At 51.2% G+C, this 16,952-nt stretch overlaps 1 protein-coding gene across 1 annotated transcript in view; it reads left to right on the plus strand.

Moving 5' to 3' along the window:
* The window catches only part of ANO6 (anoctamin 6), a 126,149-nt gene that overhangs the window by 36,071 nt on the left and 73,126 nt on the right, over positions 1-16,952 (plus strand). Inside the window, exon 2 of the mRNA XM_065404068.1 lies at positions 12,976-13,055. Within this exon, the coding sequence (XP_065260140.1) occupies positions 12,976-13,055 (80 nt within the window). The remainder of the gene's footprint in view (positions 1-12,975; positions 13,056-16,952) is intronic.

Consider the following 16,952-nt stretch of genomic DNA (forward strand, 5'->3'; position numbering starts at 1 on the left):
CGCACCAAGCGAGCCCCAGCATGGAGCAATGGCGAGTTGCTGGACCTCATCAGTGTTTGGGGGGAGGAAGCTGTACAGTCCCAGCTGCGCTCCAGCCGTAGAAATTACGATACCTTCGGGAAGGTATCAAAGGACATGATGGAAAGGGGCCATGACCGGGACGCCCTGCAGTGCAGGATTAAAGTGAAGGAGCTGCGGAGTGCCTACCGCAAAGCCCGCGACGCAAACGGCCGCTCGGGTGCTCCCCCCACGACCTGCCGATTCTACAAAGAGCTGGATGCGATACTTGGGGTTAACCCCACCTCCACTCCGAGCACCACCACGGACACTTCAGAGCCGGTGGGGGGGGGGGGGGGGGAGGAAGAGGAGGAGGAGGAGGAAAACGGGAGTGATGGTGGTGGGCCGGATGGAGACACCCCAGAATCCCTGGAGCCATGCAGCCAGGAGCTCTTCTCGAGCCAGGAGGAAGGTAGCCAGTCGCAGCGGCCGGTACTTGGTGGAGGACAAACAGAAGAGCAGGTTCCCGGTAAGCGGGGGTTTTTTCGGGAAGGAATTTTTTCGGTGCGGGCTCTTTGGGAGAGGAGAGTTAGGCATGCATGCCTAGATGCGGAATAGTGCATTGATGTGGTTTATCACATCGCGGTAATCGGCCTCGGTAATCTCCTCGAATGTCTCATCCAGAACGTGTGCAATGCGCTTGCGCAGGTTTATTGGGAGAGCCACCATGGTCCTTGTCCCAGCCAGGCTAACGTGTCCGCGCCACTGTGCCGCGAGGGGCGGGGGGACCATTGCTGCACACAGGCAAGCTGCATATGGGCCAGGGCGGAAGCCGCATTGCAGTAGAAGACCCTCCCTTGCTTCCCAGGTCACCCTCAGCAGCGAGATATCGTCCAGGACGAACTCCTGTGGAAAATGTTGGGACAGTGTTCAGTGTAGGTGCCCCCTGAAGCTGTTGGCTCTCCCCAAGGCACAGAAACCCAGAGGATAGTGCAGCCCTGAAACAATCAGTCCCCCTTACTCACCATTTTGAGGCTCCCGTGGGATATGTGTGCTCTGTTTCGGACGGGAAAATTATGCTATTGTGTAGACCCTGTGTGTTTTCTACTCCTTAAGTGCGGGGGGAATCATTACTCTTTCTGGTATAAACAATGCTGCCTCTGTTAAATGTTGCATTTTGCCTATACAGCTGCATCAACCTTGAAACCTCAGCCGTCCCTCTTATCGCCTGCTCAGAGACTGCAAAGACTCAGGAAGAGACCGCGAAAAAGCAAAGAAGACATGCTGCAAGAAGTGATGCGGCAATCTATTAAAGAGAATGAGAAAGCACAGAACTGGAGGGAGAGAGAAAGCAGGATCCGCCAGGAAAATGCAGCGCACCGGCGGCAAAGCACCGCGCACCGGCAGCAAAGCACTGATAGGCTCATAAGCATCCTGGAGCGCCAAGCAGACGCTATCCAGGAGCTGGTAGCCATGGAGAAAGAGGAGCAGTACCGCAAACGCCATCCCTCCCTACAGCCCTTGTCCCAAAACTCTTTCCGTTGTGCCCCACTGTCACCTCCAACCCACTTTCCCCAACTTCCGTGTTCTTCACGCCACCCGCTGCCTCCAACACCAGTATCTTCACCACCCAGCCCTGAAAACCACGACCCTTACCCTCTGCACTCAACCCCCATCACCATGCAGTATAGCTGTCCTGAAGTGCAGCACTCACTGCACAGCACACCAGACAGGACATACACGAATCTGTGATTGTACTGTTCCCCACTCCACCCCCTTGTTTCTTTTCAATAAATAATTTTTTTTTCTTTTCAATAAATGGATTCTTTGGCTTTGAAAACATTCTTTATTATTGCATAAAGTAAAAGACTCCTTAGCCCAGGAAATAAACAGGCACTGCAAGTCTGCTTGTCTGCTTAGCAAACACTGATTCCTAAAGATTGGAACTACTGCACTTCACTCCCGTGCAGGACACCAGATATCACTGCTGGTTTTCAGCCTCAAATTGCTCCCTCAAGGCATCCCTAATCCTTGCAGCCCCGCGCTGGGCCCCTCTAATAGCCCTGCTCTCTGGCTGTGCAAATTCAGCCTCCAGGTGTTGAACCTCGGAGGTCCATGCCTGAGTGAAGCTTTCACCCTTCCCTTCACAAATATTATGGAGGGCACAGCACGCGGATATAACCGCGGGGATGCTGTTTTCGGCCAAGTCCAGCTTCCCATACAGAGATCGCCAGCGGCCCTTTAAACGGCCAAAGGCACACTCCACAGTCATTCGGCACCGGCTCAGCCTGTAGTTGAACCGTTTCTTGCTGCTGTCAAGTCTCCCTGTGTAGGGTTTCATGAGCCACAGCATTAACGGGTAAGCGGGATCTCCAAGGATCACAATGGGCATTTCAACTTCCCCTACCGTGATCTTCCGCTCTGGGAAAAAAGTCCCGGCCTGCATCTTCCTGAACAGCCAAGTGTTCCGAAAGATGCGTGCGTCATGCACCTTTCCGGGCCAGCCTGTGTTAATGTCAATGAAACGCCCACGGTGATCCACAAGCGCCTGGAGAACCATAGAGAAATACCCCTTCCGATTAACGTACTCGGATCCTAGGTGGGGTGGTGCCAGAATAGGAATGTGCGTCCCATCTATCGCCCCTCCACAGTTAGGGAACCCCATTTGTGCAAAGCCATCCACTATTTCCTGCACGTTACCCAGAGTCACGATTCTTCTGAGTAGGATGCGATTAATGGCCTTGCAAACTTGCATCAACACGATTCCAACGGTCGACTTTCCCACTCCAAACTGGTTTGTGACCGACCGGTAGCTGTGTGGAGTTGCCAGCTTCCAGATTGCAATAGCCACCCGCTTCTCCACTGGCAGGGCAGCTCTCAATCTCGTGTCCTTGCGCCGCAGGGTGGGGGCAAGCTCCTCACACAGTCCCATGAAAGTGGCTTTTCTCATCCGAAAGTTCTGCAGCCACTGCTCGTCATCCCAGACTTCCATGACGATGTGATCCCACCACTCGGTGCTTGTTTCCCGAGCCCAAAAGCGGCGTTCCACGGTGCTGAGCATGTCCGTGAATGCCACAAGCAATTTCGTGTCGTACGCGTTACGCGGCTCGATAGCATCGTCGGACTCCTCACCCTCACTCTCACTGTCACTTTGGATCTTAAGGAATAGTTCGACAGCCAAACGTGACGTGCTGGCGAGACTCGTCAGCATACACCTCAGCAGTTCGGACTCCATTTCCCGCAGACAGATCGTGCTGCACAGAAACCGTTGAAATATGGCGCGAAAGGTGGACGGAAACAAAGGGATTTCTGGGATGCGAAGCGATGCATCACGGGGCATTGGGACAGGACCCAGAATCCCCCGCACCCACGCCCCCTTCCCACAACCCATGGCGCAAGAATGGGAAAAGGTGCTCTGTGGGATAGCTGCCCATAATGCACCGCTCCCAATAGCGCTGCAATTGCCGCAAATGTGGCCACGACAGTGCGCTGGGCAGCTGTCAGTGTGGACAGACTGCAGCGCTTTCCCTACTCAGCTGCACGAAGTCAGGTTTAACTCACAGCGCTGTACATCTGCAAGTGTAGCCAAGGCCTTAGGCCAGAAGGGACCATCGTGATCATCTAGTCTGAGCTCCTGCACATCGCAGGCCACAGAACCTCATCCATCCACTCCTGTAATAGGTCCATAACCTCTGGCTGAGTTACTGGAGTCCTCAAATCTTGATATAAAAACTTAGTTATAGAGAATTCACTGTTTGTTCTAGTTCAAACCAGCTAGTGACTTGTACCTGACACTGCAGAGGAATGCAAAAAAAAAGCCCAGGGTCTCTTCCAGTTTGACCTGAGGAAAAATTCCTTCCCAACCCAAATGTGATGATCAATTAGACCCTGAGGATGTGGGCGAGACCCACTAGCTAGACACCTGGGAAAGAATTCTCTGTAGTAACTCAGAGTCCTCCCCATGTAGAGTCCCATCTCCAGGCACTGGAGATATTTGCTAATAGCAGTCATAGATGGGCCATATGCTAATATAGGCAGTCTCATCATACCATCCCCTACATAAAATTATCAAGCTCAGCATAATAGAAATTTTTAATTTTCAGTGAAACTGCAACACAAAAGCAGCCAAATGACACACTTTGTATTGCAATAATATTTTACACTTCCATAGTGCCTTCCATCTCAGGCTCTGTAACAGGGTCAGCCACCCCCTAGTCATTCCTTCACGAGTCCAGGGTGGCCCTGCCAGCACATTACCTCAGTTTACCTTTATCAACATTCAAACAACACCACACAGTCCCAAAGGTATGAGACATAAGTCCTCTGCCAGGGGCCTACTTTGAGTCTACATAAACTAAAAAAAAAAAAAAAAAAAAGACACTTCCTTCTCTCTGCTCCAGCTTCTGGTTGTCACGCAAGTTCCTCACACTCCTTGAGTCAGGAGGCCCAGGTCCTCCTCCCAGAACTGTGTTCAGTTCAGTTTATTCACAGCAGCACTCACCTACAGCTGCTTTATCCAGCCAGGTGCAATTCTCCAGGCTTCTGTCCTGCCTGGGATTCCCAGGCCCAGCCCTCCTACTCAGAGTGTTAGGCTCCCACTCAAAACTCCCTTCTCCACAGACTACCCAGGAATCTGTCCCTTTGTGCCTTCCCTTCTGACACCTGGCCTGAGTTAATCTCATTACCTCATTCATTACCCATCTGGGGAGGTGAACTGATCTTGTCACTTGTGAGCTGAGGCCCCATTTTCCCTTAAAGGGCCAGCTACCCTGTGACAGGCTCTCAAGGCATTTTACATACCGTGGTAAATCCAGCCTCACTATGCCTCTGAGGCAGGCAAATATCAAAATTTTACAGATGGGAAAACTAAGGCTGTGAAACTTCCCTGGGATTACATAGCAAATCTGTGCCAGAGCCAACAACAGAACCCAGGCCTCCTGATGCAGTGCTGAGGCCAAATTCTGACCCCTTCCACAGCCTGTCCACAGCAGTATATTGGCTGTAAAAGAGTGTAAGGGCATGTCAAGGACACGTTCAGGGATCTGGTCAGTGTACTCTGCAGTGTGGCTAATCTTGGCTGCAGAGTAACCTATAGACAGCTGTGGGGAGACTGAGAGTTAGAGCAACTCCTGGCTCTGCTCTACCTTACGCTGCAAGTTGTTTCTCCCCCACAGCATCCCAAAATCTTGACAACACAAAGATGCCATAAAGGGACTTCTGTTCCCCACTCTTCTTGAAATGTGCCTTCCGAGTTGCATCTTTCAGGAGATGCAGCACAGAATCTGACCCTCTGGTCTTTAACTTGTAGGTCATGCTTCCTTGTAAGCTATTGTTAGGATATTTAATAAAGTAGTGTATATAAATCTAGGAACTATAGTTTGAGTGAGATGTAGGATCTGTTGAAAGGAATATAATAAAGCAATGAGTGTCATTGAGCAATGAGTGTCATTGAGCAATGAACTCAAACTAGGATTAAAATGAGAAAATTCAGATGAAATTTTGTCCATGTAAAAACACAAAAACTTACGTTGCCAAAAAGGACCACCCAAAACTAGAAGAATTGGTGGATTGGCACTTAAAAAATCAGAACAGAGCAGGATCACAGGCCAGACAAACCTATCAGATTTCTTGTGTTCTCTTTCTGAGACTACGGCTTTGTCTGCACCAGTGGTGGACAACCTGCGACCCGTGGGCCACACACGGCCCGTCAGGATAATCCACTGGTAGGCCACAAGATAGTTTGTTTACATTGACTGTCCACAGGCACGGCCACCCACAGCTCCCAATGGCTGTGGTTCGCCGTTCCCGGCCAATGGGAGCTGCAGGAAGCGGCGCGGGCCGCAGGGACGTGCTGGCCGCCACTTCCTGCAGCTCCCATTGGCCGGGAACGGTGAACCGCGGCTACTGGGAGCTGCGGGCGGCCGTGACTGCAGACAGTCAATGTAAACAAACTGTCTCACGGCCTGCCAGCAGATTACCATGATGGGCCGCAAGTTGCCCACCACTGGTCTACACTATGGACCTTTCAGCAGCATAACTGTATCACTGTAGCTGCGCCACTGTAAGGTCTCCTGTGTAGCTAGTCTATAAAGGCATAATTAAAACACGCCTAATAAGCAGTGGTAGCTATGTCGGCGGGAGAGCGCCTCCCACCGACATAACGCTGTCCACACCAGCACTTTTGTTGGTGAAACTTGTCGGTTGGGGTGTATTTTTTCACACCCCTGACTGACAAAAGTTTTACCAACAAAAGTCCTAGCATAGGCAAAGCCTTAGTTAGCTGAGCAAGCAACATATTACATACAGCTGTAGCTGACAAACGCTAACCTAAGCATGAACTGTAGTTGGTATGCTACTGAAGTAATAAAAAGGTAAAAATGTTATTTTACTAAAGGCTCAGTGCAGTGAACTTGCATGCCTGAAGGGGTGATGACATTAAGTACACAGTGAAGCAGTAGTATGGGTACTCTGATATTGGGGGTTTGTGCCAGCAATAAAATGCTTGTTTAAATTGAAGTAAGAGGGATTATGGGCCAGTGTCCCAGCTGGTGGGAGAGGTCAGGTCCTCTTTGCATGGGGCCTACCAATGGCCCAGGCATTGTACTGGACAATGTTCCAACAAAAGGTGTGTCAGGCCTGGTCTACACTGGGGGTGGGGATCAATCTAAGTTATGCAACTTCAGATACATGAATAGCGTAGCTGAAGTCGACGTACTTAGATCTACTTACCACGGTGTCTTCACTGTGGTAAGTCGACGACTGACGCTCCCCCATCGACTCCACCTGCGCCTCTCGCTCCGGTGGAGTACCGGAGTCGATGGGAGAGCGCTCAGCGGTCGATATAGCGCGTCTAGACTAGACGCGATAAATCGACCCCCACTGGATCGATCGCTGCCCGTCGATCCAGCCGGTAATGTAGACAAGTCCTCAGATATATGTATTTGTACAGTGATATTCTGTGCTACTTCTGATGGTTATTGCTGATGAGTCCCAGACTATTAGTACTTGTGAGCAAGTATAAGTGTGACCCTTTCCACCATGAATGTCATACTTCCGTCTCTCTCCAATTGTGGCTGAAGTGGTTTCTAGACAGCACTGAGGCATGCTATGCAATTACACATAACGAGTACCCAGCAACAAGCCCACTTTTAACATATGGTTCTCATTACTTCAGTTCAGTGGCTGGAGCAAATTTTCTTGTCACATGCTTCCACTTTGCACATCTGCTTGCTCAATATAATGGAATGCAAATTTTTGAGTGAATGACTGTACAAAATATCTACTCTCCACCTAGTCCCTACCCCTTTTGCAGTACAGGCAATTGCCCTCTTTCCTCCATAGGATTTCAGACATATTCCACGGACAGAGATAGAATATGCAGAGGCCTTTAACTCTGTGCAGCACTGGTGCTTAGGAGTATAAGTGATGAACACAAACCTTACGTAGGAGATATGTAATTCCCATTTCCACACACTGGTTTGGATTGAGCCTTTACAAAAAGAATAATGATGTGCATATGTGGTAACCTTGCAGTAAATGCTGAATTGTATCATTGTTATCTGATTACCCGTAATAGGATTTAGTATGTGTCTGATATTTCAACTGTACTGCTGGGCTCCTTCCTGTTTTATGTTTGCCTGTACTGGCCAGCGTTTAAGATTTTTCTGTAATTCCCCCATCAGCTTCAGAAATGGTTATTTTGAGAGCTGACCAACTCTGATTATCCAACTGGGCCAATATTTAGATTATGACTCAAATGTTTCTGAAGCTTATGCTGATGGAAAATTCATGGAGTTGTTTTTGCTTTACTCCCTGGAGTAAATACTATCACCACACTAGAGCTCTAGAACTGATGGCTCAACATCTACTACAAAGTCACAACCAAACTATAAGCAACCGGGGGCTTTAACAATGTGCAGTTTTGGAACCATAAACATTATTCTCCTCTGTGGAACACTATTCAAAGTCTTTTTACATCTTGGATCAGCAAGCACTGTAGGGCCACATCCCTAGCTGGCGTGAGTCAGCATAGTCAACAGAGTAACACCTATTTACACCTCCTGAGGATCTGGGCATATATAATGTAGTTTAAGTACTAGTGAGGTTGGTGAGTCTCGCCTGTTTATCTGATACTTGTTTAAATAGCCTTCTAAAAACACCATCTAGTCAAGTTGCCTACTTCTGTTGGCGAGTGTTGATGCTGGGGCCCAGACTCCTCACTCAGCACTTCTGTGCCGGTGCCCCAGTGACCCTTTCCACGGTGAAGGCCATCCCTTCCATTTTTAAGGCATGTAGGGCATGAAAAATAGCAGAAAGAGTCAAAGCAGCTGGCCCACATGGGGGAGAGAACAGTAACCTTCTCCCTTCACCCATTCTTCTCTAACCTCAAATGTGTGTGTTGTTTGATGCTTTTCTTTTTAGAATCCGAAAATGGAATAATGTCAAATTCATATTTAAAAGCTTAGGGAAGGTCACAATCCTGATGGCTAACAATGATTCACCTTTCATAAATATTCTGATAATTAGCCTCTAACACATTTCTTGGGGTTGATAATTAGCTTATAATTCACTAAGTGCTTGAATTGGCAGCCAATTTTCCCGCCTGTAGGCAACTGATAGACGGTCAATATTAGATTATGGTGTTGAGAGGTGCAGAGTGGTGTCTTTCATTAAATCATCTTGATTTTTGTATTTTAATTTTAGAAGAGAAGTCTCACATTGCTGGAACCAGGATGTAGATTCTTTTGCAGGATGCCATTCTAGAGAAGCGAGGAAGATATTGCTTAGGGCAGTACATTAATATTATTGTGCTTGTGATACTTAGGAAGGTATCCATTCAGGTTACATGGAAGTCATTCACAGAATGGCATGAGTAAATGTTGCAATGTCACTGCCTATACCACATTTGACCTGAAATAAAGAATTCTCTGGCACTGGTAACTTATTGCATAACAAGTACAGTCAACCTCAGCCAGGGTTTATCTATGCTTGGTACACATGGAGCCAGATCCTGGCACCCTGACTCATAATGAGATAATGTTGACACTGGGATTTTTTGCACCAGTGTAGCTGCACCATTACAAACTCCTTGTGTAGATATGTTGCTCTGGTGAAAGCTACTTATTACCCCGATGCAACATATCTACAATAAGAGTTTGCCTTGGTACAGCAAGATCTCTGTCCAACCCTCCACCCCTAAAATCTCTCACATAGACAAGCCTTGAGTAGTACCTTAGGGCATGTCTACACTACGAAATTAGGTCGATTTTATAGAAGTTGATCTTTAGCAACCGATTTTATATAGTCAATCGTGCGTGTCCCCACTAAGTGCATTAGGTCGGCGGAGTGCGTCCTCAATACCGTGGCTAGCATTGACTCACGGAGTGGTGCACTGTGGGTAGCTATCCCACAGTTCCTGCTGCCCATTGGAATTCTGGGTTAAGCTCCCAATGCCTGATGGGGCAAAAACATTGTTGCGTGTGGTTTTGGGTACATATCGTCAGTCTTCCCTCCCTTCCTCCCTCCCTCCTTGAAAGCAACAGCAAACAATCGTTTTGTACCTTTTTTCCTGGGTAATCCGTGCAGACGCCATTGCACGGCAAGCATGGAGCCCGCTCAGCTGCACACTGCTTTTAGGGTGGATGTGCAGCACACCCCTCCCCCCCGCGAGGCTATTCTCCGGGAGGATCCCTTTTACCCAAGCGCAAACAGCCCAGCATGACCGGGGTCTTATGCTCCAGGGATCACCAAACAGAGAGGATTACTGTTCCCTTACAAAAATTCCCCTATTTCAACCAGGTGACCATGAATGATATCACTCTCCTAAGGCTGACACAGAAAGATAAAGAGTGAATGTTGCATGAATGCGACCAAATCCCAGGACCATTCGCTGCCATGCTTTGTGCTGCAATGATTCCAGACTACTTGCTACTGGCTTGGCGTGGTAAAGTGTCCTACTGTGGAGGACGAAATAAGGCAGCCCTCCCCAGAAACCTTCTGCAAAGGCTTTCAGGGTACCTCCAGGAGAGCTTCATGGAGATGTCCCTGGAGGATTCCCACTCCATCCCCAGACACGTTAACAGACTTTTCCAGTAGCTGTACTGGCCGCGAATGCATCCCAATTGTTCAGGGAAAATCAAACATTAAAGACAATTGCTTTTAACCCCTGTAGTGTAGTTACAAATGTGCACTCACCAGAGGTGCCTTCTCCGCCTTCAGCATCCAGGAACATTGGCTCCAGGGCTCCTGGCTGCCAGGGAGAACGGATTCTCCGCTTGCCTGCTGCGCATTCTCCTCCTCCTCCTCTTCCTCATCCACAAAATCCTCCTCCGTGTTGCGTGAGGCTGCCACCTTGCAGGTGTCCATGGACAGTGGTGGGGTAGTGATAAGGAATGGCATGCAGCTGATCATAGAAGCGGCACATCTGGGGCTATGACCCAGAGTGACTGTTTGCCTCCTTTGTCTTTTGGTAGGCTTGCCTGAGCTCCTTAATTTTCTGTCCACCATGCCCTGTGCGATTTTGGTGTATATATCAGCATTTCTTCTGCTGGATCGGAGTTCTGCCTGCACAGCTTCTTCTCCCCATACAGTAATCAGATCCAGTGTCTCCCATTCGCTCCATGCTGGAGCTCATTTGTGATTCTGGGACTGCATGGTCACCTGTTCTGCTGAGCTCGCCACGCTGACCAAACAGGAAATGAAATTCAAAAGCATAGGCGTGCGCAGGGGGTGTGCCGGGTGTGCCTCGGCACACCCTAATGCAGGGCAGGCAGAGCTGTGGGAGGGCGGGGCTACGTGCTCCCGCAGGGCAGCGTGTATGGCGCCGCGCTGAGCCAGACGCTGCTAGAAGCCTCCCTCATGGTTGGGGGGGGTTGGAAGTGGCGGGGAGCAGTCGGGGGACAGGGAGCAGGGTGGGTTGGGCCGAGGGGTGGGGTGCTCTCACCTCGGGGGCAGCTCCTCCCTCCCCAGCGTCCCTGCGTGCAGGGGAGAGTCTCGGCAGAGGCAGGGCAACTCTGTACGCTGCCTCCCTCCCCCCTCCCAGCGCTGACCTGGTTCCCAGCCCATTGGCCAGGAACCCCGGCCAATTGGAGCTGTGAGGGGGGGCGGTGCCAGAGCTGCCTGACCGCGCCTCCCCTGCAGGGAGGGGGAGGGAGCTGCAGGCAGAGAGAGCCTCAGGATATTCTTCAGGGGGACAAGGAGTCCAGGGCAGCCTGGGGGGTTAGCGGGGAGTCTGGCGCTGGCAGCAGCAAGTGACCTGGCCCCAGCCCGCTCTGCTCCACCCCACTGGCTCCCAGCGCTGCTCAGTGGTGGGGGTTTAGGGGAAGGGGTGGGTCATGCTGGGGCCGGGTTGCTCGCTGGTGCCAGGCTCCCCGCTAAGCCCCCAGGCTGCCCTGGACCCTGTGTCCCCCTGAAGCACAAGGCCCTCCAAAGCACGGGGTCCAGGGCAGTTGCCCCAATCCGTCCTATGGTTGGGACAGCTCTGCTTGGGCACCACCAAAAATCATACAAACCTGCCGCCCCTGATTGGATAGGGGGTGGGATTATGGGGTGGTGGTTAGGGGTGGGGGTCTCTGGAGGGGGCAGTCAGGGAGCGGGGGGGTTGGATGGGGCATGAGAGTCCCAGAGTCTGTCAGGAGGTGGGGGGTGGATAGGGGTCTGGGCAGTCAGGAGACAGGGAGCAAGGAGGGTCGTGGGGGGGGTCTTTGGAGGCGGTGGTCAGGGGACAAGGAGCTGGGGGGGTTGGATGAGTCGGGAGTTCTGGGGGGGCTGTCAGGAGGCAGGGGTGCAGAGAGGGGTTGGGGGAGGCAGGGAGCAGGGGAGGTTGTATGGGTCGGGAGTTCTGGGGACCCTGTCGGGGGGTGGGGAGCAGTTGGATAGGCGTGGGAGTTCCGGGGGTCTGTCTGGGGGCGGGGGTGTGGATAAGGGTCGGGGCAGTCAGGGGACAGGTAGAGTCCTAGGGGGGCAGTCAGGGGACAAGAAGCAGGGAGGCTTAGGTAGGGGGTGGGGTCCTGGGGGGCAGTTAGGGGCAGGGGTCCCAGGAGGGGGTAGTCAGGGGACAAGGAGCAGGGGCGGTTGGAGGCTCTGAGGGGGGAAGTCAAGGGGCAGGAAGTAGGAGGGAGTGGATGGGGGCAGGGTGGTGGCGGGGCTAGGGCATGGCAGGGGCAGGGCTAGGGCGAGGTTCCCTGGGTACACACCCTAATGAAATGGGCTGCACACGCCTATGTTCAAAAGTTCCCTGGGTTTTTCCTGTGTACCTGGCTAGTGCATCGGAGTTGAAAGTGCTGTCCAGAGTGGTCACATTGGCGCACTCTGGGATAGCTCCCGGAGGCCAATACCATTGAATTGCACAGCGCTGCATCTACAGTACCCCAAATTCAACCCAGGAAGGTGGACTCTAGCACTACTCCCCTCATCGAGGAGGAGTACAGCAGTTGATTTTAAGAGCCCTTTAGGTCGTCGGAACGGGGTTGCTTGTGTAGCTGCATTCCTTATAAAATCGACCTAACGCAGCTAAATTCAACCTAACCTCGTAGTGTAGACCAGGCCTAAGTTGGCAAATACCCCATTGGCTTTTCAGTTATATTATATGAACAGGGCTCCTTGCAGAGTAAGATACTATTCAGCATGTGGGTAAAGGTGGTGGAATCTAGATTTAATGATAACCTTTCTTCCACCATGAACAGTGAGGTGCTAATACAAAGTCTTCTACTCCAAATAAAAATTAAGGGTGTTATTCTTTATCCAGATTTGCTAGTGTAACTCCATAGACAAAATCAGTCTAAAGGAGTCAAGAATCATCCCAACTGTATAAATGTATGTTGATTAATCAAGCTTGACTGTATTTGAAAGTGTGGAAGGACAAAACTAAGCAAATCCTGAAAATGTGAAGTGCAGTAAAGCACTTTGCCACCAAGCCACTTATTTAAAAGCTACAAAAGATGCACTACAATGTTATACTTCTGTTTGTTTGTTTTTTAGTCTTGGAAGAACTGGCACAGACTATTGTTCCCAGCTATGGAACAGCACCCGACCAGCAAAAGCTTCATACTTCAGAGTGGGTGAGTACTCTTTAAGTTTACCTTTAGATTTCCAATGAAATTAAAGTGTTTTGTAGAATTTAAGGGTAGGCTTCCAGAAGAGTGGCTTTCCTTTTGCAGTTGCAGTTAGTGCCTGCAGCTCAGATTCATGCATGAGTCTGAACAGCTGCATCTCTAACTAGACTGTGGCCACGATTCATGTAAGCTAGAGTTGCAGCTACTCAGATTTGCACTGACACTTCACTTTAGGGTGCAAAATGTGATCTCATATTACTCACATAAATATGGAGGTCAGGCCTCAAACTGGTCTGAAAACATACCCCCTTAATTTCTAGGATATCTGTAATTTGGAATGAGCCAGGAAGAAGTGTTCTGTGTTTCATTACTCTACTGAGCATGTTTAGTACTGTTGGATTTAGGTGTTAACAAGGTGCCTATCGCTTTAAGCAACATACATATTGTGACAAAGTTCCTCCTCTATCTTGGTGGGTCCTGCGCTTATTGGCGGATTTTCTTGCCTCAGAGCTTCACCATGTGGGTTGGGGAACAGCCCAGAGACCTTCCCCTCTGGAAGAACCCACAGTCCAGGTCAATTGGGAGGTTTGGGGGGAACCCAGGCCCGCCCTCTACTCCGGGTTCCAGCCCAGGGCCCTGTGGACTGCAGCTGTCTATAGTGCCTCCTGTAACAGCTGCATGACAGCTACAACTCCCTGGGCTACTTCCCCATGGCCTCCTCCAAACACCTTCCTTATTCTCACCACAGGACCTTCCTCCTGGTGTCTGATAACGCTTGTACTTTTTGTCTTTCTACCCAGTCTGGGAGTGGAGAACAAATCTGGGGATATTTCAGAGAAGATTGGGGGTTGACAGTCTGCTGTGGATGCCTCACCAATTTTAGGATCCCCATCTTTCTCCAATCCCCCTACTGGGAGTAAGTTTCCAAACCCTGGGAAGTCCCTCTGTATGAGCACCGGGTATGGGAGTTTAGGGACTACACCTGCTGCTACCTCAGTAGTGTTCCCTTGGATCTCGATTTTTACTGGGATGGTGGGGTAGTAACTAACTGTCCCATGGACACATGTTATCCCCGTACGTTTAGCCTGCAGCGGCTGACTACGCTTCACAAGCTTCCCTGAGATAAGCGTGATAGCACTCCCCGAATCAACCAGTGCCGTGGTCCCTACCCTATTTAGTTTCACTGGTCTGGTATACAGATGTGGGGTTAGTGAGACCCCCACAAGGTGGATTAGGGAGCATGGATCTGCTCAGTTCCCCAGGTTACACTGCATAGGCTCTTCAGCATTGGGACACTGTGCAGCTATGTGTCCCCACTCCCCACAGGCATAACATCTGTATGGAGCCCTAGGCGTTCCCCGGTCTCTTGGTTTGGGCAGTCTAACATCACGATCCTCTTCTCCCTCAGTGCTCCGACTCTTTGTGGCCTCTGATGGGCCTTCAGCCTCTCTCTTTTTCCACCTGGGCCCTCCTGGTGGCCCAGTCATCCAAACTTTAGGGCTTGGTGCTGCTAGTTTAACCCGGGATGCCTCTTCCTTAACTGGTCGGGTCAGCTCCCTCGCTGTCCTTCGCCTCTCTACCTGGGCGACAACCTCGTCATAGGTGGAGGGTTCGTTCTGGCTTACCCAGGCACGAAGGTCTGGTGGTAGTCCCCTCATGTATCGGTCAATGACCAGAACCGCTAGTATCTCTTCCGGACTCCGGGACTCTGTTTGCAACCACTTTCGTGTGAGATGGATGAAGTCATACAGTTGGGACCACGAGGTTTTGTCTTCCTGGTACCTCCAACCGTGATACTGCTGGGCCCGCACTGCTGTCGTTACCCCAGATCTGGCCAGGATCTCTGCTTTCAGCTGGGGGTAGTCTGCCGCAGCCTCTTCAGGCAGATCATGGTAGGCCTTCTGGGCCTCCCCACACAGGAATGGGGCAAGGATGCCAGACCACTGACCTCGAGGCCAGGCCTCCCGTAGAGCTGTCCTCTCAAAGGCCAGAAGGTATGCCCCTACATCATCCTCCCGTGTCATTTTCTGCAGCCAATGACTGGCCCGTATGAGCCGCGTCCCATCATGGCCACGATTCAGCTCTGTAAGAGACTTTACCTGGTTTACCAGTTCCCGTTACAAAGCTCGGTCTTGAGCAGCCTGGTCCATCAGCAGGCGATTACTCTCTTGCTGCAGCCGCACTGCCTCCTGTTGGGCGGCTGCCTGGACACGGGTAGCCTCCTGCTGGGCCGCCGTAGCTTGTATCAGTGCCTGTACTACGTCATCCATTGTGGTGAAAAAAAATAAATCCTCTCCTTTTTTTTTAAATCACCCTCCTTCTTCCACCGCGCTGTGCACCCCAAGATCCCACCTCTGACACCAGTGTGACAAAGTTCCTCCTCTATCTTGGTGGGTTCTGCGCTTATTGGCAGATTTTCTTGCCTCAGAGATTCACCATGTGGGTTGGGGAACAGCCCAGAGACCTTCCCCTCTGGAAGAACCCACAGTCCAGGTCAATTGGGAGGTTTGGGGGGAACCCGGGCCCGCCCTCTACTCCGGGTTCCAGCCCAGGGCCCTGTGGACTGCAGCTGTCTATAGTGCCTCCTGTAACAGCTGCATGACAGCTACAGCTCCCTGGGCTACTTCCCCATGGCCTCCTCCAAACACCTTCCTTATTCTCACCACAGGACCTTCCTCCTGGTGTCTGATAACGCTTGTGCTCCTCAGTCCTCCAGCCGCACACCCTCTCACTCAGCTCCTTGCGCCTCTTGCTCCCAGCTCCTCACACTCGCACCACAAACTGAAGTGAGCTCTTTTTTAAAACCCAGGTGCCCTGATTAGCCTGCCTTAATTGATTCTAGCAGCTTCTTCTTAATTGGCTCCAGGTGTCCTAATTAGCCTGCCTGCCTTAACTGGTTCTAGCAGGTTCCTGATTACTCTAGGGCAGCCCCTGCTCTGGTCACTCAGGGAACAGAAAACTACTCATCCAGTGACCAGTATATTTGCCCTCTACCAGACTCGTGTACCCCACTGGTCTGGGTCTGTCACAATATGTTGTGTCAAATGTTATATGACAAAGTGTAGAGGAGCAATTTTTTAAGACGACTTAGAAGATTGCTTCTTGCAACAACAACTAGGTCTAGAACAACACAAGAGGTTTCTTGACTTCATCCTCAGTAACACAGGAATCAGTTCAAGAAATAAATGTAGTAAGTAATCATAAGGGAAGCTGGTAGCTGCCATAGTTAAGTTGCTTAACACTTTCCTTTTTAAGCTGTGGATTTTACTAGCAAAGTGTGTGGGTCATGCCATTCTAGTGGATGGCCCACAGAGGATAACAGCCTACTATTGCTACCAGTTACTCTAGTACAGGGTGGGCAAAATATGGCCCGTGGGCCGGATGCAGGCTGTCTAACATTTCTGTCCAGCCTGCCATGACTCCGGCGGCGCAGCGGGGCGCTCAGGCAGGCTGCCTGCATTCTGTGGCCCCACGCCGCTCCCGGAAGCGGGCGGCTGCTGATGGCATGTCTCTGCATGCCCCTGGCAGGGGGGGAGGGGGAGGAAGCATCCCAGTGTGCTGCCCCCGCCCCCAGTACTGTCCTCACAGCTCTCATTGGCTGGAAAATGGTCAATGGGAGCTGTGGGGGTGGTGCTTGCGGGCGCAGGCAGCGCACAGAGACCCACTGCCCCCTTCCCCCCAAGGGGCATGCAGGGACGTGCCAGCAGCACCCGGCCGCAGCCGCTTCTGGGAGCGGCATGGTAAGCACGTCCCAGCCAGAGCCTAGACCTTGCACCCCCACCCGCACCCCAACCCCCTGCCCCAGGTCAGAACCCCCTCCTGCACCCAAACTCCCTCCCAGACTCTGCACCCCCTTCTGCACCCCAATCCCCTGCCCCAGGTCAGAACCCCCTCCTGCACCCA

The sequence above is a fragment of the Emys orbicularis genome, chromosome 1, assembly GCF_028017835.1.
Source record: "Emys orbicularis isolate rEmyOrb1 chromosome 1, rEmyOrb1.hap1, whole genome shotgun sequence".
Classification (NCBI taxonomy): Eukaryota; Metazoa; Chordata; order Testudines; family Emydidae; genus Emys; species Emys orbicularis.